At 48.2% G+C, this 22,216-nt stretch overlaps 1 protein-coding gene across 2 annotated transcripts in view; it reads left to right on the forward strand.

The window, feature by feature from the left end:
- TIAM2 (TIAM Rac1 associated GEF 2) overlaps window positions 1–22,216 on the forward strand; it is a 165,111-nt gene that overhangs the window by 54,969 nt on the left and 87,926 nt on the right. For both annotated transcript variants that reach the window (XM_058289731.2, XM_058289730.1), the window contains exons 4-6: window positions 1,674–2,109; window positions 9,256–9,428; window positions 11,959–12,183. In XM_058289731.2, the coding sequence (XP_058145714.1) occupies window positions 1,674–2,109; window positions 9,256–9,428; window positions 11,959–12,183 (834 nt within the window). The remainder of the gene's footprint in view (window positions 1–1,673; window positions 2,110–9,255; window positions 9,429–11,958; window positions 12,184–22,216) is intronic.

Genomic DNA, 22,216 nt, shown 5'->3' on the forward strand with positions numbered 1-22,216 from the left:
CCACATCTTGAGATCTCTGACCCAGGAGATACAGGGTGGATGAGGTCTCCTTGAATCTCTGGCATGGTTTTGCTCGTTTAAAACACCCCGCTCTATAGCTCTTGCTGGGTATCAAAGGTGATTGCAGTACTTTTGGGCTCTAAGTCAGAGGATCCTAGTACTAGCCCGAATAATGTAAAATACTAGCTAAGTGCAAAGTATTCTGTCACCTCTTAGGACTTTCTGAAAAGCCACAGACTATTTTGAATGTTTTCCATCTCAGTGACTCACAGCCCCTGGTTTATTCTCTTCTTGTACAAGCATCAGCGTATAAATAAATATCGCTATGGGGGCATAGCGTAAACACAAATGGGAAACATTTTCATTACTAATAGGTACCTTTGGGGCTGGGTATTTGGAAGCGATCTTCAGTTGCAGGATGGCTTTCCTGCATCTTTTTCTGGATGGAATTTCTGAAAAAGACAACCCCTCTGCCCAGTGGAATATTTAGAACAAGACCCTTGCTCAGAGGTCCTTGGCCCAGTTTTCCCTTCATTTTTATTGTACTGGAGAGGGAAATGGAATTGAAAGCCCACTAGCCTCTGAGCAGCCTGGAACACTGTAAAACTCGGTGGCGTGCTCAGCATCTCTTGGCAGAGTTATCGTAATCTGATTCTATGTTTGGAATGCCCAGTGTCTTTTGAGCCCTAAGTTAAGATCACTTTCTGCCAAAAAAAAATTTAGTTTCTGCTATTTATCAACAAGCGGCCCATTTGGAAGTTATTTTTCTTGAATGACTGGACTTGGAATCTAGACATTAGAGGAAGTCTTTGTTTCCAGCTCTGTGCATGTCCAGTGCCCTCTAGTCCTGAGAGCAGTTAGTATAAAACGATTTTATTTCACACTGCCTGTGTCCGACTTTGTGTTGGAAAACACATATAAAGAATCACGTCTTTGGTCTACCTGGTGCCTGGAATAAAACAGGTATCCAGATAAAAAGATGTAAACAAATAAATTAAGTTTATTCTGTTCATGAAAGGAATTCCCATGTTAAGTGAAGAATATTAGTTAGGGAAAAAAACCCAAACTGCTGTTCCCTTTGTGAATAAGGACTCCAAGGTGTGTGGTTTTTACCATCTGAAGAGGGAAATTAAGATATTTAGAGATCTCCAAATCACAATCTGGGCAGTTGGCGAGAAGCAGCCGACCACGTTTACCAGGGGGAGAGGAAGAGCAGTTTGTGGGGTTTCGCGTGAGAAAGCCGTGTCCCTGTTTTCCCTCATTCCTTTGGCACTGTGTCATTCTAACTTAGCTTTGAAATGATCCAGGTGGAAAACAGACCATAAGAACCTGGTCTCTCCTGGAAGACACTGATTCACAGTTAGCAAAGAAATGTAATTGGAAAAACCCTCACTCGCTTGCCTTAGCTATACTAGTTAACTTCTTGATGCTTGGTGCAGGTTAGATTTTGGATATTCAGCCGTGTTGACTCCACTGGATAAGTTGGGTGGGGGCAAACTATTTCTAGAGTTCTTTCTGGTTGGAGACTTGACGATTCGAGGTGTATTTTGGTTCAAAAGACTCATGCTCGGCAGCACCATCATCAGCAAAGGGGGTTGCACGGAACACAGAGCGGGGGTACAGGCTTTGGATGCACCATGAGCTCTGATGGTGCCCATTTGCCTTCCTCCCAGGAACCCAGGTCCAAGGAGGGCAGCGACTACTTCGACAGCTGCTCGGATGGGCTGAACACAGAGGGGCCGGCGCCCGGCCAGGGGTCTGCGCTCCTGTGGTCAGCGGGCTCGGCTCAGCTCCTGCCCCAGAGGAGCGAATCCACCCACGCCGTCGGCGGCGATCCCCTCCGACAGAACATCTACGAGAACTTCATGCGCGAGCTGGAAATGAGCAGGACCAACCACGAGAACGTAGAGACGTCCACGGAAAGCCCCGGCTCCAGCGACGAGACCCTCGGCTCCTGGGAGCAGCTGGATCTGCTCTTCGAGAAGGAGCAGGGAGTGGTCCGCAAGGCTGGGTGGCTCTTCTACAAGCCCCTTGTCACTTTGCAGAAGGAGAGGAAGCTGGAGCTGATGGCCCGGAAGAAGTGGAAACAGTACTGGGTAACGCTCAAAGGTAGGGGATGCGTCCCTGGTCAGCCAGTCACAGGGGTGCTGGTGCAAAACACCAGGAATCTGTTGGGATTGGTAAAGGTATTTAGCTGGGGGAGGAGCTTACAGTCACTGGGCCATAAGGCGTAAGTTACTTCCCTCTGTTGCCATGTGTTGGGGCAAGATGGCGGCCGACATCTACAAGGGTTCAGGCTTCCTCTTCCTCGTAAGGCTCCATGGTCCTGGCTTCTTACAGGATCAGGTAGGCTGGGATAAGGCTCATCTCTCTCCTGGGGCTCGTTCCTCTCTGGGCTCAGCTGTTCTGCTTGCCCCACAAGGCCAGTGGTAGACTAACAGGTGAATGGCTGGTCTCTCTTCCCGGGGCCTCTGCCATGTCTACCTGAGCCTTCTCTCTTTCCTCACTTTTCTGCTTCTCTGTGTGTTTACTTCCCGGGGCTCTGGGATCCAAAAACTCCAACTAACTCCTCTGCCTTGTCATTTTCTCTGTGAGTCCCCGCCCATCAAGGGGACTCAATGCCCTGCGGACGTGGCCCAATCAAAGCCTTAATCATTATTTAATCAAGTAAAAGTCAAGCCTCTGAATCAAGTACACTCTAATACACCAGAGGAAAAGACCAGTTTACACACAATCCAATATCTGTTTTTAGAATTCAAAAATAATGCCAAACTACCACAGTCCCCAACCCCCTGAAGATTGGCTCAGCCCTAGAAAATGCTGTGTCCAGCGTGGATTTGAATTCACATGAAGGGGTATATTTTCCTACAGAACCTCCTCAAACGTTTGTAATAGTGTTTGCTTGATATTCATTAGAAAATCCATTCCATCCAACGAGTAATTTGAATCATTAATGCTTAATATTTTATAGGTATCACCATAGCATCCTTCAATACTTTTCCGTAATCTGGGAAAAAACCCTAAACCAATAAGTAACCAAGTGAAGTTTTGTTATTGGGATGTAGATCCCGAATTTCATATTTTGTATGAGAACTCCAAAGAAGTATCCTTCATAGCTCATGGAACCAAGAATAATGCCTAGATGATTTGGTGTGAGCCAAGAAGTTCTAATTGTTAACAAATGTGGTGGGATGTTGATTTTTCTTTTCATATGCAAAGGAACTAGAAAAGAGAGCAACTACTTTAAAAAATAATTTGTGCTGTTAAGATGACAAAAGTTTCTTCTAAGTATTGCTGTTCAAAAGTATTACTTGCCTTCCTCATGGTGCATGGGTAGATGTGAGGAAATCTCGGAGTCCTCTGAGGGGCCAGAGAGGTTCTGAGTCCACACGGTGTGGATTCATCCAGCTGGTAACTGGGGGACCAACCTCGCGGCCTCGGCTTCTCTGTCTGCACCCCATGTGAGGAACTGAAGGTGTCCTCCAAAGCAGACCTCATCAGCCACACCCTTCCTTATCACTGGAGAAGAGCAGGGTGTCAGTCATGTGTATGAGACCCTGAGCCCTTCTGCATTGCCCCCTTCTCTCTCTCGCCCCCAAAAGATAACTCCTGAGGCCTTCCCAGCCTCGGAGACGGGGCATCATTGCATTTTTCAGGAGGTCCCGGGATTGAACCTGGGACCTCGTACGTGGGAAGCAGGTGCTCAACCACTGGCTACATCCACTCCCTGGACGTCGATTCCTCATACCCAAAAGCCCTTCTGGCAAAGGCACATTTGCCAAGGCGTTTTGTCCTTAAGCTACACCTTTCTCTAGCAAACGTGAGAGTCTGTCAAGTCCATTCAGCCAGCCCCTGACACATGGTGTCACCTTTCCCAGGGCAGAGTCCAGAGCCTCCCAATACACGTGACATAGGAAGGCACAGAACTTACTCAATTTTTTTCTTTAAAGGTTTATTTTTTATTTATTTCTTGCCCCCCCAGTTGTCTGCTCTCTGTGTCCATTCGCTGTGTGTTCTTCTGTGACTGCTTCTATCCTTATCAGCGGCACCGGGAATCTGTGTTTCTTTTTGTTGCATCATCTTGCTGCATCAGCTCTCCGTGTGTGCGGCACCGTTCCTGGGCAGGCTGCACTTTCTTTCGCGCTGGGCAGCACTCCTTGAGCGTGGGGCTCCCCTAAGCGGGGATACCCCTGCGTGGCACTGCACTCCTTGCGTGCATCAGCCCTGTGGATGGGCCAGCTCCACACGCATCAAGGAGGCCCGGGGTTTGAACCCTGGACCTCCCATGTGGTAGGCAATGCCCTATCCATTGGGCCAAGTCCACTTCCCAGAACTTACTCAATTTTTGATACCAGAAAGGTAGTTTCTTATACTGAGTGACAGATGTAAGAATGGACAGTGAGCGCAAAAATGGGTTGATTCTAGCAAGGTAGACGTTTGCAGGATAAGCCAGTTAAACGTTTAGGTTTAAACATTCACTAACTGCCCAAAGACGACTAGGGAGGTGTGGCCACAAAGTACGATGGCTAAAAAGAAATTCGGAGGTTTGATTTGCAGCCCAGGCAGAAAGGGCTTCCAGTGGGATGTGGCTAAAATAAAAGTAAGTGCTGTGCTCCTCCCCAAGGTCATCGGGCTGTCGCGTCTGCTCAAAGGTGATCTTTCTTTCATCCAGTCTTGTCGGCCTTGGCCATTTCTCTCCTCCTGGGTGCACTGCGGGAGACTCTTTAGTCAACAAGAAAGCGGTTCTCAACTCCCTTCTCCTTGAAGTGTCACTAACTGGAGAAGAGGGCGAGCGTGTCCCTCACAAGAGGGAGCCTGGAGTTTGTCAGAAATCAGTCTGAAGTCTTGCTCATGCAACATTTAGGGTAGAGGCTCTCCACCCTGTGGGGTCCTGCATTATCTATATTTACGTACTTTTAAAGGAGGTACTGGGGATTGAATCTGTTTTTTTTTTTTAAGATTTATTTATTTTTTATTTATTTCTCTCCCCTTCTCCCCCCAGTTGTCTGTTCTCTGTGTCCATTCACTGTGTGTTCTTCTGTGTCTGCTTGTACTCTTGTCAGTGGCACCGGGACTCTGTGTCTCTTTTTGTTGTGTCATCTTGCTGCGTCAGCTCTCCCTGTGTGAGGTGCCTCTCCTGGGCAGGCTGCATTTTTTTCATGCAGGGTGGCTCTCCTTACAGGGTACACTCCTTGTGCATGGGGCTCCCCTATGTGAGGGACACCCCTGCATGGCAGGGCACTCCTTGCACACATCAGCACTGCGCATGGGCCAGCTCCACATGGGTCAGGAGGCCCTTGGTTTGAACCTTGGACCTCCCATGTGGTAGACGGACACTCTATCCATTGAGCCAAATCCACTTCCCTATTTTATTTTTTAAACATCATAATCTTTGGCTAAAACCGATGCTTTGGGAAATTGTACCCAGCCTGTCATCTGGCTTTGAAAACCCCCTGCTGTGCAACCTCACGGTGTCAGAGGCGGATGGTTTGTGCGACTCTGTCCCCATTGGACAGTTTTTCCTTTAGGGCCAGAAGGGCCATCAATGGGACTGGGATGGCAGAAGGAGCGAGGAATATTCAGCCTGCAGATTTTAAGGACAGGGCCAAGAGTCAGGGATGGCCTCGTAGAAGAGGCATTGAAGGTGTTCTCATTCTACAGAGGTAGAGAGGCGCTCTGAGTGGAAGGCAAGCTGATTCTGAATTAATATACTATAAAAACAGAGTGAGCCAACAATGGAGCCACTGGCAAGTGGACAGGGACTGCTGTCTGTGTTCTCCCTGCTACCCAAGGCATTGGTGCAGAGCCAGATGGCACCTTCTAGAGGTTTCCGGGGAGAGATTCAGCACTTATCACTTCTGGCTTGGGAGAACTGATCTCCAGGTTCTAATAGTCTACCTAGAAGGTATGGCAGGAATTTGAGGCTGCTGAAGGCAGGGGCAGGGATGGTCCTCGGTGGCCTGTGGCCATTAGCGAGACCTGCAGCCTGCCCGTCCTCTGCTCTCGTGGCGCTTGCTTGTGAAACCCTCTCTGATCCATGGATCAAGGGGGCTTTGTGAGTGTCTATGTTATCAAGCCCGCATTCTTTCGCTCCCTTTGCAGCCAAGGCAAGGCATGCGATAAAGATGTTTTTTCCCCCAGCATAACCTTTTCCATGCGGCTTTCTATACCTCTTTCCTCTGGGAATTCAGTATGTTGAGTTCAGCTTTCCTGGCTTAGACTCAAAGTTGTAGTTAACTATTTGGTTTAATCTTTGATTTAAAAAAGAGGTAAACATGTATATAAACATACCTACACAGTTAAGCAGATTTCTCAAGGTATCCTTGAAGGATCTATGTAAAGAAACTGGAAACAGTTTTCTGGAGAGACCAATTATGAGCAAACCACCTGGTTACCTCCGTAAATGAAATGTATAGGTGTGTGAAGGGCGCGTCCGTGTATTTCAGGGCTTGGAAGACGTAATAGAAATTTAAGAAGGGTGATTCTGCTTTCTGTCTGGCTTCTGCAGTGAGTGGATTTCCGTGTGGTTCGTATGGTTGGCAAAGTGGTTAGATATCCGTTGACATGCGTGGTAGACGGACCCCTGTGAAGCCGTGAGAGAGGGGTCTGTAAAGTAAGTTTAGGGTGCGAGTGACTCTACCTTGAAGTGGCCGAGCCTAATTGGTCTCCTTCCCTTGGCGATGTTTCCACTCAGATCCCCTCTTCTGTTTTTGTTCTTCCACGGCTGCTCCAGTGTTGTGTCTCTCAGCAGGAACTTCCCCCGTCCACCCGCCAGGCCAGCGGGTCTTGTGGGGACCCGGTAGCCACAAGCCCCGGAATCAGAGACGCAGAGTCCCTGTAAGTGAAGCTTGATGTCATCGGTTCACACGTAATTTCCTGTCCCCTGATAGCAACACAATTCTGCATCCTGGGCTGGCTCTGAGAGGCGGCGTCCGGTGTTGGCCAAAGGCTGCTTGCTTGGAGCCACGGTTGGTTGTGGATGAGGAGTTGGGTTTGGCAGCATCTTGGCAGATGTCCCAGGTTCACGTTCATTTCCTCGAGGTACGAGGATTTGCGCCATGGCCTTCGGGCGTGCAAAGTCAGGGAAACCGGGCAGGAAGCATTAATCCATCGGGCAGAGTTTGGACATGGGCACAGCAGGCTTTGCTTGGTCACCTTCGCCCCATCCTTGGACCCTGTGGCGTGCTGTGTACGTCGCGGCGACATCAGGCAGGCTTTCCCTGATGGGCAAATTGGGATTGTTTTTTCTAACTGCGTTGGTGGCTGGAACCAGAGACCAGTTCAAATCTGCAAGCAGCAGCTCTGCCACACACCTCTCGCCATTTTCCCTTGTTCTTTTTTTTTAAAAAAAGATTTATTTTTTATTTATTTCTCTCCCTATCCCCACCCTCCCCCTCGTTGTCTGCTCTCTGTGTCCATTCACTGTGCAAACACTTGCATTCTTGGCAGCACTGGGTATGTGTGTCTCTTTTTGTTGCATTAGCTCTCCATGTGTGCAGCACCACTCCTGGGCAGGCTGTGCTTTTTTTCACACAGGGCGCACTCCTTGCACATGGGGCTCCCCTATGCGGGGGACACCCCTGCGTGGCACGGCACTCCTTGAGCGCATCAGCAACTGCACGTGGGCCATTCATCACACGGGTCAGGAGGCCCTGGGTTTGAACCCTGGACCTCGCATGTGGTAGGCGGTCTCTCTATCCGTTGAGCCAAATCCACTTCCCTTCCCTTGTTCTTAATACTCGAGCTCATTCAGCCTCTCCACTGGGATGAGCTTTGTTTCAGGGGAGGAGGTTTGCATGGCGCATCTTGAGATCATAAAATTCGTGAGGGACAAAATGCCTGTCTCTCTCCCGGCTGTCTCTGCTGCCGGGGTAGCTGTTATTTAAACCTGTTTGCTCGTGTTATGCTTTTCTCCTAACTTTTTGTTTTGAAATAATTTCAAACAGTTGCAAAAATACGAAACCTGTACGAAGAACTCCACCCTACCCTCACCCAGATACCCAGGTCCACCAACTTCTAACATTTTGCCACATTTACCGTATCATTCTGTCTGTCCATCTCTCCATCTGTCCAGCTGTTTTCTAAACATTTGAGAGTAGGTTGTATACAGCAGTTTCCTTGAACACTTGAGACTTTTGTGTAAATTTCCCAAGAACAATGATATTAAGGTTTATTTTAGAAGTAAAACTGGCAATGGTGAAATAATTTTAAAATTGTATCAACATCAAGTGGTCTCCACTCATTTCCAGTGCAGGTGGAAGCAAGCTGATGTTTCTTTACCGTCAGTCTCCAAAGTATTTGCAATGCCCTTGCATGGCATTAGTGTTTGCTTGCCAGATCTCAGCTCATAATAGGCACCCAAAAATGTTTCCCAGATGAAGGCTATAGGGGATTTATTAAACCTACAGAAGAGACCGTACTTGGGAGCATTTTAGGAGCATCACTTCACTTAACAATTGTGTCTAGTAATTATAAGACCCTAAGTGATGCTCAACCTGTGACACTTTATTAGCTGATTAGGGGAAAGCTATGTACTTGAAAGCATATGGGACAACATTTATAGAGAAGAATTTCTAAGTTCAGGCACCTTCAGTCACAGTTTTCTTCCTTCGTTCAAGTTAGTAAGCTTATCATAAACATTGTCTATCACTATGCTATAAAAGAATGTGCTAAATATTAAGCTCCTTGGTATTTGCACATTAAACTGGCCACCTCCCAGAGATGTCAAGGTTCTCACCTAGACTCCGGTTTCTCAGCTCCGCAATTCCTAGTGTAGAAACGGCCTAGGTGAGCACACTTCTCTCCCGCGTCTAGAGCTCCTGCACCATGCGGTGTTGTGTTTAGAAGCAGGCTGTGGTGTAAGCGTGCGTGGACTCAGCTCTGCCTCGTGGCCGTGGGTCCTGGCGAGCCCGTGGCTCTCTGTGCCTCAGGCTTCTCCTCCGTAAAATGGGGTTCATGGCTGTGAACACCTTCTGGGGCCGCTTTGGGGATGAAATAGCCAAGGCCAGGGAAATAACCTAGAAGCTTCCAAGCCTTCCTGGCACCGTGAATGCACGGGGTTCACCCAAACAAACCTCAGTCTCATTGGGTTCATGCCAACACAGCCAGGGCCACCTCAGATACCAGCTTTTCCTCACCTGCCATGCATGTTTGGACTTACTGACTCCTTCAGGGTTTGGGGCTACCTGCCTGATCTCCTCATTCCTTGATCCTCAGGGCGTGCCAGGGCTGTGATTCTGCTTGTCTCTCTCACAGGCTGCACCCTGCTCTTTTATGAAACGTACGGGAAGAACGCGGCTGATCAGAGCCATGGCCCGCGGTATGCCCTGCTGGCAGAAGACAGCATCGTGCAGTCTGTTCCAGAGCACCCCAAGAAGGAGAACGTCTTCTGCCTCAGCAACTCCTTTGGGGACGTCTACCTTTTCCAGGTACTGCGGTGCTGTGTTGTCATAGGCTTGAGGCAGAGGCTCGGGTGCCCGAAAAGCTCCTGTACTTTTGGAACGGGAAGAAACAAAGTTGAAAAGGCAGAACTTGGAAGTGGAGCAAGTAAGCCTTCAGTTAGGCTTTGGGCTTGGGTTTAAGCCAGAGGTGTTGGAACCTGCCCACCCGCTGGGCACCGTAGTGCCATCACAAACCCATTTGTACCTACGGCAGGCCTTTCTTGGGTGCCCTGGAGATGCTCCTCAGGGCTGGCAGGGAGACAAATTAGGATTGTGCTTCCAGAGTCGCTCAGTAAGAACTCAACAGCTGAAGCGACTGCAGGTGGTTAGACTGCTCTCAGGAATTCTGGGGGAACTTAAGTAAGATTTTCAGGAAGACCCTTACTGATGAATGCCATAAGATTTGCTTTCCTGGTGGAAGGGGATTTATGAGGTTAAGATTCAAGTTGTTTTTCTAGCAAATGAGGTCGGAGAGCATGGTGGTGCCAAGCCATCGGTGCCGGAGTTGGGCTCGTGTTTGAATCCTGGCTCTGCTCTTGAGCGTTTTACCATCTTGGTCATCACTTACTGATCTCCTCTGAGCTTCGGGCCCTTCGATTCCCAAGACAGTCATAGCTCATGGGACTGCTTTACAGGCAAATAACGTACTGTGCGTACGTTGAGGACTAACGTATTGGGTCATTACTAGTATTATTAACTCGAGGTGAGTGATGATAGCAGGGGTGAAGGAGGCTTCTCAAATGCCTCCCAATCCAGACCAGCACTGCCTGTAGGAATTGTTTTGGCTGCAGATGAAATATGACCGAAAGGCTCACGGGAAAGTCTGTAAGGGAAAGCTCTCTGTGAAAGTTGATCCTTGATCGCTCAGGGCCCTTCAGAACAGCACAGGGTTCACTAGCTAGCCTTGGGAATCTAGGATTCTTCAGGAGTCCACTGCCACAGGATTCCCTGGGACCAGTACGAGGTCACAGCTCTGGGCCACTGCTCTCACTGCTGTCCCCAAACGAATTTAACCTCTTCCTTCAGGGCCTAGGCTTGGATGTCTCTGAACAGAAGGAATCTTCCAGAATGCTTTAAGGCAAAGTAATGATGTTAATCTGAATCGGGGGGGAGGTAAATACATTAGATTAAATCTGCGTGGACTTCTTGGGTGACAGTGTACTATGAACATTTTATATTGTGATTCGGGCAATTTTCCTTCCCTTAAGTTTTCCTAATAGGTCATGCCTCACAGCCCCTGAGGCCAAGGGGTGACCGATCCCATGACTCAAATGTGTGGTTTTTTCTGGGCATCAAGAGAGTTTAAACTGATTTCCAGTCTGCTTAGAATCATACGTATTTGCCCATTCTCTTTTATTCAAACTTTTCTTAATTTTCAAAATCTATTATCTTCATATTAGCAAAAATTTTTATGGTCATTGAGTCAAATATACGAGGTACTAAAGAGTAAAGGAAGAAAAACCATTATCCATATACCCATTCTTCAGTGGCAGGTAGGATAATTTATTGTGCATTTTTTCCAATTATCCTTCTATTGACTTTTTTCATAGCTAAGATCCTACTGTGGATGTAATTGTATATCTCGGTTTCAAAATCTGATGCTTCAGCCTGATTATTTTCTCAGTTTATTAAAATTCTGATGATAAACAACCTTTTATGGAGCAACATAATGTAACAGTGAGTGGATATACCCTAGTTGTCTTATTGCCCCCCTGTTGTTGGCTGTATTTCTCAGCCAAAGGGGTGTTGATGCAAAATACCAGAAATCTGTTGGCTTTTATAAAGGGTACTTATTTAGGGTAGAAGCTTACAGTTACCAGGCCATAAAGAGTAAGGTATTTCCCTCACCAAAGTCTGTTGCCACATGTTGGAACAAGATGGCTGCCGACATCTGCCAGGGTTCAGGCTTCCTCTTCCTCTTAAGACTCCTTGGTTCCAGCTTCTTCCAATATCATCTGTAGGCTGGGATAAGTCTCCTCTCTCCCCAGGGCTTGTTTCTCTCCAGGATCTGCTCTCTCCCACGTGTTTACTTCCTGGACTCCAGCTCAAAACTCCAACCTCCCTTCTTGGCAGTGCGGTTTCTCTGTGAGGCCCACCCACCAAGGGGGCGGGGACTCAATGTCCTACTGATGTGGCCCAATCAAAGCCTTAATCATTATTTAATGATGTAAAAGTAAAACCTGTGAATCCAGTATAATCTAATATGCCCAGAGGGACAGACCAGTTCACAAACATAATCCAATAGCTGTTTTTAGAATTCGTAAACCATATTAAGCTGCCACTATTAGCTTGTTCCTCATTTCCCCCCATTATACTTGAGGCTGCACGAATGCCTTGCTCTGAGTTCAGGAAGCTCGAGCAACGGCGTCGAGGGGTTGTAGGTGCTTTTGGAATTGAACACAACCGTTAGGAAGTAGAGTTACCTCCTGGGTTTACATGCCAGGGGCCACCTGCCGCTTTGGAGACCACTTTTGTGGTAAAACGGTTTCACGGTGGTTTTTTCCCTTCCTGTCTTCAGGCCACCAGCCAGACCGATCTGGAAAACTGGGTCACTGCCATCCACTCTGCTTGCGCGTCCCTTTTTGCCAAGAAGCACGGGAAAGAGGACACTGTTCGGCTCCTGAAAAACCAGACCAAGAGCCTGCTCCAGAAGATCGATATGGACAGCAAGATGAAGAAGATGGCCGAGCTGCAGCTGTCCGTGGTGAACGACCCCAAAAACAGGAAGGCCATCGAAAACCAGGTACTGGTCCCAGGAGGCCTCCCTCCCGCGGCGCGTGTGGCTCTCAGCCGTGGAGGCACTGAGGCTCTTTACACCCCAGGGAAATCGTTTCTGTGGCCTCTTGATTCACATACTCAATGGTTGCACCATTTGACATGATGACAGTGATCTGCGTCACAACCTTCGGTTGCTGTATGTATGTTGAAACATTGTGTGACACCAATCTCTTTTCTTAATAGTGAGAGGTCCATTCTTGATTGACTGATTTTCTTTTTTATGCCCCAAATCAATTTTATTGATAAATATTAATAAATCATACAATTCATCCAAAGAGCACATTCATGGCATTTGGTATGATCACAGAGTTGTGCATTCATCACTTCAGTCATTAGTAGAGCATTTTCATTTGATTCTTTTTTCTTGTATTGTGACTTTCTGGGAAAAAAAAAAAAAAAATCCCCAGGCTAAAACCACCAGAAGATTAGATGGAGAAGATTCTGATACAAAGAACGAGCTTTGGAAAGAGTGGTTGAGTATAACATGGCTATTCCCATGACTGTGGATTCCAAAAATCCAGGATTTTTCCTGATTATTACGGACCAGCTGTTATACAAAATACGTCTTCTGGGGTAGCACCCCTTTCTGTCTTTAGGTTTCCTGGGAGATAGACTCTGAGGTGGAGTTTGCAGATGAGGAGGAGATGGAATGCTTTCAGGAACACCTGGGAGGGAAGGAGTGGATGGGGCAGAGGGCCAAGTTAAGCCGTGATGCACTTGTGGCAGGGGTCTCAGCCAGTCCCCTGAGAGGCTCTGGAGCTGGGATGACCTGTTAGCTGTCTTCTGCACTGAGGCAGAGGGCTGGGGCTTTGAACCCCACATCAGTTGGTCATTGGATGGGGCTCTGTCGGGAAGAGGTTGAAACTTCAGTTGAGGCAGCTCCCTTCATCAAGGCTGGTTTCTGCAGAGGCATTTGGCCATGAGCCACCTGCAGCCGATGCACCTGGCAGCTACAGGAAAGAAAACCTTGACCTTGGGTGGGGAGCGGTCTGGGTGGGCACTACGTTATCCATGATGGCCCCTCCGGCTCACTTGCCAAATGGCTCGGGGCCTTGAGCAGTGCGAGGTTGTGTGTTCTTAAATCTTTCATTCTTATTTTTTTTCTCTTCAGTATATTTATTTGTATAAAGAGTAAACTAAGTGCGTGAAAAGTGGCCCAAGTTTTGACATAGAGAACTTGGTGATGTAGGGCTGTTGAACAAATTAAACGGCATGTTTGTTGTTGCACTGAATCAGCCCTGAACGCTTCTTCAGGCTAAAAAAGTGAAAAATAACAAGATCGAACAAATGCCAGTCAGCATTAACAAGATGTCTTCCAGACTCTTGGTCTTAAATTCTTTATGGGTCAAAATGAATTAGATTTTACGCAGCTTTGATTACCCAGCTACCTTTAAGCCAACTGAAAATTTTCTAGTGGATTCTGACTGCCATAGAGCCTCTAACTGGACTGTTTAGACAGGGTTCTCTAGGGAAAACAGACTCAGCAGGAGATATCTGTCAGTAGTATGAGATTTTTTAAGAGTCTCTCACATGACCGTGGCATGCACAAGTCCAGGTTCTGCAGGCAGGCTGCAAACCAGGCCTCGGTGAAAGTCCAGTCAAGGTCCTTGTTGAGTTTCCAGGAGACCGTGGCTGTCCAAAGACCAGCTGGGAAGTTCTCCCTGAATGCTGCAATCACTTTTCCTTTTAAGGCATTCAACTGCTTGGATAAAGCGTCACTCATTGCTGACGGCAGTCTCCCTGGTTGATGTAGATGTAATCAGCCCTCTGTGCAGTAAACTCACTGGTGACTTAAGTCCATAAATGTCCTTGTATTACAATTAGCCAAGTGCTTGCTTGACCAAAAACTGGACACAATTACCTGGCCAAGTTGACACATTAGTTTAACCATCACAAGGGTGATGGTAAAACTAGTGAACTATCCTTGTAAAGGCAGGGTACATGTCGAAACTCTCTTAGAGCCATATAGCGTGGATGGCATGTGTTCTCACTAATTGCACATGGCATCCAAAACCAAAGCTGGGACAGCTTGCCCCGAAGTGGTAGAGTTATAAAAGGATATACATCCACACTTCTTTAATTTTCATTCTTTTCACTTGGTAAATTATTATGGAAGGTCCAGGTTTTTTATACAGAAAAAAACCCACGGTGACAAAACAAGTTGGACACTCTCTGATTATTAGAAAGGGATTTACCAGTAGTGTTTTACTTAAGTTGCAAATTAAATAACATATTACCGATCTTTTATTTATGTCTGTCTGTTGAACCTGGTTTAGAATGTTTTCATCTGCATATGTATGAAGAACTTAGCATGTGTATAAAGAAATTTCTGGCTGTAGAGAATAAACGGATCAAAAGCACGTATTCAAATGATATAGTTATGATACACTAAGAATTTGGAATATAGCGATTGGCAATGATAAAATAACCAAATTATTCAACTAAATTATTCCCAGTATTTCTGAACAATGGTGCAGTTGAGGCAAATCACCTAACTAGTCTACATCTAACCTTGATTCTCCTTTTCCTCGATTCCTGTATGCCTTCCTTCCTTCCCATTTCTTATTCTTCATGTTTATATTCATACCTGTTAGGTATTGATATACCTAACAGATGCATACAACTTTGAGAGATACAGAGAGCTGTAAAATATGGGCCATGTTTCTAAGAAACTTATAATTCAGTTAGAGAGGCCAGCTTTATGAACATGAAACTGAAGAACATTCTAGAATGGTATAAATTTGGTGACAACTGGGTTAGCCATCAAATGCTGTGAGAGCCAGAGGGTGAGCCTGTGCTGCGAGCTTGAGGAAATGGAGGCCTCAGGGCCTTGAAAGAACTGGTAAGAGGCCTGAGAGTGGGAAGGAAATTCCAGGCCGGAAGGAATGGGAGCATGGAAAGAAGGAGGACCCTGGTAGACTTAACAGAGTGGTGGCTCGGGGCTCTTGAGCTCTGGAGTGGAAGCTGATGCTGGGAAGTGGTGAGTAGTTTGTGGTAAGGTTGGACAGGTAGCAGCAGAGCTTTGCTGGGATCCTGAGGGTAAGGTTTATTTTTTCCTCTAGATCCAGGGGGAGCCCATGTGGATATTTTTTTTAAGATTTATTTATTCTCTTCCTCCCCCCCATTGTCTGCTCTCTGTGTCCATTCACTGTGTGTTCTCCTGTGTCCACTTGCATTCTCAGCAGCACTGGGAATCTGTGTCTCTTTTTGTTGCGTCATCTTGCTGCGTCAGCTCTCTGTGTGTGCTGCGCCACTCCTGGGCGGGCGGCACTTTTTTGCACTGAGCGGCTCTCCTTACGGGGCGCACTCCTTGCACGTGGGTCTCCCATATGCAGGGGACACCCCTGTGTTGCACGGCACTCCTTGCATACAGGAGCACTGCACATGGGCCAGCTCACCACACAGGCTAGGAGGCCTTGCGTTTGAACCCTGGACCTCCTATATGGTAGGCGGATGCTCTATCAGTTGAGCCGCATCTGCTTCCCCCATGTGGATTTTTAATTTGGCAAAAAGCATGGTGAAAGTAGGCTCTTTGGAAGATTGACAGGGCTTGGAGGACAGATTGAAATGGACGTTGGTAACGGCCAGTGGAATGGAAGTAGGTTGGGCATGGAGTTGATTATATAGACCTGGTCTAGAGGAATACAACAGAAGTTAGTATTTTATTTGGCAAATGTATACTGGAATGTGTAATTTTCTGTAATTCTTTAGGCTCTTAAAGATAGTATCGTACACTCCTGAATTGGACCTTTCCTCAAAAATATCCCCTTTATACAGTGTACCTGGTAGCAAACTGCAAACTGTGAAATAGTTCTGACATAGAACTGCAAAGGAAGCTGAACCTGCCAAGCAAAACAAAGCGAGATGGGCTGGCAGGGTATTTGGGGGCTGGACAAGAACGCGGCTGCGCTCCGCTGAGCCAACACGTGCCACCCCTGCCCTCTTCCTCCTCGGGAACAAGGAGCGTCAACCTGCCCACACCTTCCTGGGGGGTGTCCAGGCTCTGAGCAGAGCGGCTGGTGCCATGTCTAGGTTTGTGTGGCAAATCGGGAAGCTTGAAGGGGGAGGAGGCATGGCCAGCCCAGCTTTTCTTTGTGCCGCATCTTGCTTGGGGCCCTGGATTTCCAGCATGTAAGAGCCACTGTCTGTGTCAGAGACGCTGCTCTTGGATTCAAGTCCCGCACAGTTCAGGGCACCCCATCTAAGAGCTCACACCAATTGGGGTGGGGGACAAGTATGGTTTTTTTTTTTTAAAGATGTATTTATTTATTTCTCTCCCCTTCCCCACCCCAGTGTCTGTTCTCTGTGTCTTTTGAGTCGTCTTCTTTGTCCGCTTCTGTTGTTGTCAGCGGCACGGAAATTTGTGTTTCTTTTTGTTGCATCATCTTGCTGTATCAGCTCTCCGTGTGTGCAGCACCATTCCTGGGCAGGCTGCACTTTCTTTCGCGCTGGGCGGCTCTCTTTACGGGGCGCACTCCTTGCGTATAGGGCTCCCCTACGCGGAGGACATCCCTACGTGGCACGGCACTCCTTGTGCGCATCAGCACTGCGCATGGGCCAGCTCCACACGGGTCAAGGAGGCCTGGGGTTTGAACCGCGGACCTCCCATGTGGTAGGTGGATGCCCTAACCACTGGGTCAAGTCCACTTCCCCAAGTGTGGTTTTAACCCTTCCTGGATCTCCATAGTTTGGTCATCTGGGAGGGAAGCCCCGTTTGGAGTATGCAGGTCCCTGCACATCACCAGGTGTTTAGGGGCAAGCAATGAATTGGGGAATTTGCCGACATGGAGAAGTTTCTGGCTCTCCCTTCTTCCTTGCCTCCCTCTCTTCCTCCACAAATAATTGTCTCAAAAATTTAGATGGTCATTAAATGCATTTTTATACTCTCGCCCTTAGCTTTTAAATACTTATGATGTCACCATTGGGGCTGTTCTTTGGGAGGGAGGAGTTATTTTAACATAAACCCTCATACACGTCACGAGTTCTTTTAAGCACACTGCCGTAATCATTTTTCATTTTTGTTCTCGCCTCCAACTCCCTTGCATTAACCCTTTCCTGCTTCTTTTTCTCCCCTCCAAATTTCACTCACTCACTCACCTTCTCCTATTGCTCTTGTGAATTTTTAGCCACAGACTATTTGGATCCTTCTTCAGAAATTCCACCCGAAAACATTCCCGCCACCCATATCTGCACACTTTTAGGCTGCATTTAATCATGTTTCCCCCAAAGGGTTTTGCAGTGAAAGACATACGTTACAAATCGCAGTGCCCACTCTTCTTAACTCATTTGCCAGATGGTTGTAAAGAAAGTGATTTATTCTTTACTCGCAGTCATAGACGTTAATGGGGAGAAACAGGCACATGCTTAGAATTACTTTTATGAGATGTTCTTTGAAGAATGTTATGACAAAGGCAAAGGTATTTACAAATCAAGATGCGTAAGAACACGGGCTGCCAAATAGCGAATGAGAGCTTTCTCTCAACTACTTTTTAAAAACTTCTTTAAAGAGTCGTGCACGCTCCACTTCACATTTACACATTTCAGCCTTGCCAAACGCTTGTATTTATGTGACACCCTCCCCAGAGACCCCACGGGCCTCCCACATAATCATTTGTAGCGGGAAGAGCTGGACTTCCTATGTAGATTACGTCATGTGAGGTAAAAGGCTCTGAAACGAGGTTTTCTTTGGAGTAGTTGTTGGAGAAGATAATTTGTCCATGTCTTTCCCGAATAAAAAGATGCCAACAAGGGGAAGCGGCTTTGGCTCAATGGATAGAGCGTCCACCTACTACATGGGAGGTCCAGGGTTCAAACCCCGTGCCTCCTTGACCCGTGTGCAGCTGGCCCACGTGCAGTGCTCATGCGTGCAAGGAGTGCCGTGCCACGCATGGGTGTCCCCTGTGTAGGGGAGCCCCACGTGCAAGGAGTGCGCCCCGTAAGGAGAGCCGCCCAGCGCAAAAGAAAGTGCAGCCTGCCCAGGAGTGGTGCTGCACACATGGAGAGCAGACACAACAAGATGATACAACAAAAAGAGACACAGATTCCCAGTGCCGATGACAAGAATCCAGGCAGACACAGAAGAGCACGCAGCAAATGGATACAGAGAGCAGACAACTGGCAGGGTGGGGGCAAGTGGATAGAAGTAAATAAAAAATCTTAAAAAAAAAACCAACAAGGGTGACAATGGCCGTGCTTCATGCTGCGTGCCATGGGACACGCTTCGCCTCAGAGAGCCCCTCGGCCCGTCTTGTCCTCGGGCCTTGCGCGGATCTTGTGAGGCGCACAATGCAGCTTTCACCCGAGCGTGTCTGATGTGGACCAGACGCTGCTGCCCCGCCACATGGCCGGCTCCTTTTGAACTTTCGAGGGAGGAAGAGTCATAAATTAAGTCCAGTTAGTGCTCTATTTTCTTTTCCGTTTATTATCTTAAACAAGGAAATCAGGGCCAGCCCGCTCCGCCCTCCGGCAGCCCGGCGCCCTGCCAGCTCTCTCCCTCTCTTTCCCACCCTGCCTCATTGCCTGCTTCCCAGGGGGGCCGGGCCCATGGCCCTTTGTAGATTGGGAATCGAGAGGGGGGGCACTTCGAACGTGCGACCCGACGTAAGGGAGGGCACTGGTGGCGTTCGTGACACGTGGGCTTCATTTTATGTATTTATTTAAGGATGAATCCAAAAGTATAAAGATGGATTGAATTTAGAAAATTGGGAACTGGTGAGGGAACAAGACGTACGAGGCCTTGAGGAAGAGGGAAGGCACCGGTGGGAAGAGGCAGTTCTGGGAATAAACCATCGGGGTGGTGTGTGCATGAGACCTGAAGAGGTTTGGGGACACGGGCAGACCACGGAGGTCCTGGGTGAAGACGTGGCCCCAAAAGAAGGGACGGTGGAATTGCTCGGAAAGGAGGATGGCACTCTCTTCAGTCTAATGAGCATTTATTAAATGCACACGGTGGGCCAGGATGGTCTCACTGCCCCGTGGGTGACACGTGGGCAGATAAGTGCAACAGAATGGAATGAATTCAGAAAAAGGGGCATTCCAAGGGCTGTGGACATCACGGAGGACTTCCTGGAGGAGGAAGCTTAAGGGCTATTTGAAAGAGATGAGGGAGTTGGTCAGAGGAGCAGTGGAGAACCTTCCAGGCCAATGGACGGCGCAGGCGAGGGCCGGGGGCCCCAGAACACCGCATGTGCCCTGGCACTTGGGGTTTTAGGCGTGCGGGGTGGGCAGGGCTGCCCGCCCTCCTCCCTGCACTGCTGCAGAGGCCCCCACTCTGCCCTCCACCAGATGCGTCTCCCGTACAACCCTCGGAGCTTGTGCAGCTAAGTCGCAGACCTGACCACCTGCAGCAGTGTGCTATTGTCTGTGAATTCCAGAAATAGGTATTGAAATGTGTTGGGAAACTGGTCTGCTCCTGTGGGTGTATTAGATTGTATTTGATTCAGAGGTTCCACTTTTACTTTTATTAAATCAAGATTCAGGCTTTTATTTCATCATGTCATTAGGGCGTGCAGGGTTGAGGCAGGCATGCATGGCAGGGATAAAACAGACCGTCATGTGGAAGGAAACACACGGAGAAGGAGAACGCAGAGAGTTTGGTTCTGGATGCGGGAGCAGAGACAAGCCGTTCTCCTGATAGTTTGCAGCAGAAGAGATCAGAGTCCTGAACAGCTGAGAAAGCCTGGAAAGAAATGAGCCCTGGGAAGAGTGACAAGCCTTATGCCAGCCCACAGCTGATATCAGAAGGAGCTGGGACTGCAGCCTTAGGAGGAAGAGGAGGCCTGAACCCTGGCAGACGTCGGCCGCCATCTTGCTCCAACACGTGGCAACAGACTTCGGTGAGGAAAGCTCCTTATGCTTTATGGCCTGGTGACTGTGAGCTCCTACCCCAACTAAATGTCCTTTGTAAACACCAACAGATTTCTGGTGTTTGCATCAGCTCCTCTTTGGCTCACTAATACACTGTCTGATTTCCTGGTTTAAAGACCTATTAGCGGCCTCTCGTTGCCTCCAAGACAAAGTCCCCGATAGCTGCCTCCACCTTGACCTTCCCCCGGCAGCACAAGTCTCCCTGTAGCTCCCTGAATCCAGGGTTCCTTATGTTTCTCGGGTGTCCTCTCAAGCAGAGAGCACCCGCGTCCCTCCGCCCGGCCCATGTGCATGCGTCTGTGCCCCCACCCCCGCCTGGATGAAGGGCACGGGGTGACCTCCGAGGACCTGTCTTCATCTCCCTCCCCCTCGGTCAGGGGTCCCTGTGCACTCCTCGCCGTGGCTCTGGCTTCTCGTCCTCAGGCCTTCCCTTCTTCGGTCCCCCAGCGGACATGGCCGCTCTTTTCCTCATCCCCACCCTCACCGTGCCCCTAGTTTGTGTCTCAGGCCTCAAGAGCGGTCCCCTATGCCTGGGTGAGCCAGGGTCCCCAAACCACCAGTGTGTGTGTGGGGGGATGGGCGAGGCTCAGCACTGGGGAGGGAGCTTCCAGCCTTCCCACTAGAGGCCTCAGTCAGTGTTGTGTTGACACCAGGGTCTAGATTCAGAGGCATCATCCTTATCGCTGTGCTCTGAGAACTTCAGGTTCATTACGGATAAAGTGGGCTTTTAGGGCTTGTATGGAAACCCAGCCGGTTTGTATGAAGTACATCTCAGGAAGAACCTCTTCCAAGATCTAAACAGCTGGAGAGGGAAACGGACTTGGCCCAGTGGTTAGGGCATCCGTCTCCCACATGGGAGGTCCGCGGTTCAAACCCCAGGCCTCCTTGACCCGTGTGGAGCTGGCCCACGCGCAGTGCTGATGTGCGCAAGGAGTGCCGTGCCACGCAGGGCTGTCCCCAGCATTGGGGAGCCCCACACGCAAGGAGTGCGTCCCGTAATGAGAGCCGCCCAGTGCGAAAGAAAGTGCAGCCTGCCCAGGAATGGTGCAGCACACATGGAGAGCTGATGCAACAAGATGACACAACAAAAAGAAACACAGATTCCCATGCTGTTGACAACAACAGAAGCGGACAAAGAACACGCAGCAAATAGACACAGAGAACAGACAACTAGGGCGGGGTGGGGGGAGAGAAATAAATAAATAAATCTTTAAAAAAAAACAGCTGGATAAAATAAATGCATGTTAGTTCATAGGCTGCTTTTGAAATGGGACGGTCTGTAACTGGGAAATCCTAGCATACACATCTTGGGGAAAAGTTCTGCCCCTCCTGGAATCTGGTCAGAGCTTCCTCCCGGAGCCCTTGACTTTGGGTCGTTGCCATCTAAAGTTTCCTTGGATTTTACAACACAGACTTCTGAAAGGGAATGCTTGTAAACTAGTAAGCTGTGTAAGAGTGGGGTCAGGTTGCACACAAAAATATCTTCTCACCATTGGGTACCCTGGGCTACTGTATTTGCCTTTATCTGGGACCTGCTGTGAGTTTGAGTCATTTGATTTTTTTTAATATGTGCGAACATGCAATACAAAATATGCTGTTTCAACCGCTGAATTTTCTTATTGTGGTAACATATGTACAACATGAAGTTTCCTGTTTTAACCACTTCCAAGTATACAAGCCAGTGGTTTTAATTGCGTTCACAATGTTGTGCCACCATCACTACCATCTGTTGTGGTTTGAAGCTGTGTGGACCCCAGAAAAACATGTTCTTAAATCTAATTCCATTCCTATGGGTATGGCCTCATTGTAATAGGACCTTTTGATGAGGCTACTTCAGTTAAGGTATGGCCCAAATCAATCAGGATCGGTCTTTTAAAATTAATTAATTAATTAATTTTTAATGTTACATTCAAAAAATATAAGAGGTTCCCATGTGTCCCCCACCCTCTCACCCAACTCCTCCCATATCAAAAACCTCTTTCAACATCATGGCACATTCATTGCATTTGGTGAATACATTTTGGAGCACTGCTGCACCACATGGATAGTGGTTTACACTGTAGTTTACACTCTCCCCCAGTCCACCCAGTGGGCCATGGCAGGACCTACAATGTCCAGCATCTGTCCCTGCA

Source organism: Dasypus novemcinctus, chromosome 28, assembly GCF_030445035.2.
Source record: "Dasypus novemcinctus isolate mDasNov1 chromosome 28, mDasNov1.1.hap2, whole genome shotgun sequence".
Classification (NCBI taxonomy): Eukaryota; Metazoa; Chordata; class Mammalia; order Cingulata; family Dasypodidae; genus Dasypus; species Dasypus novemcinctus.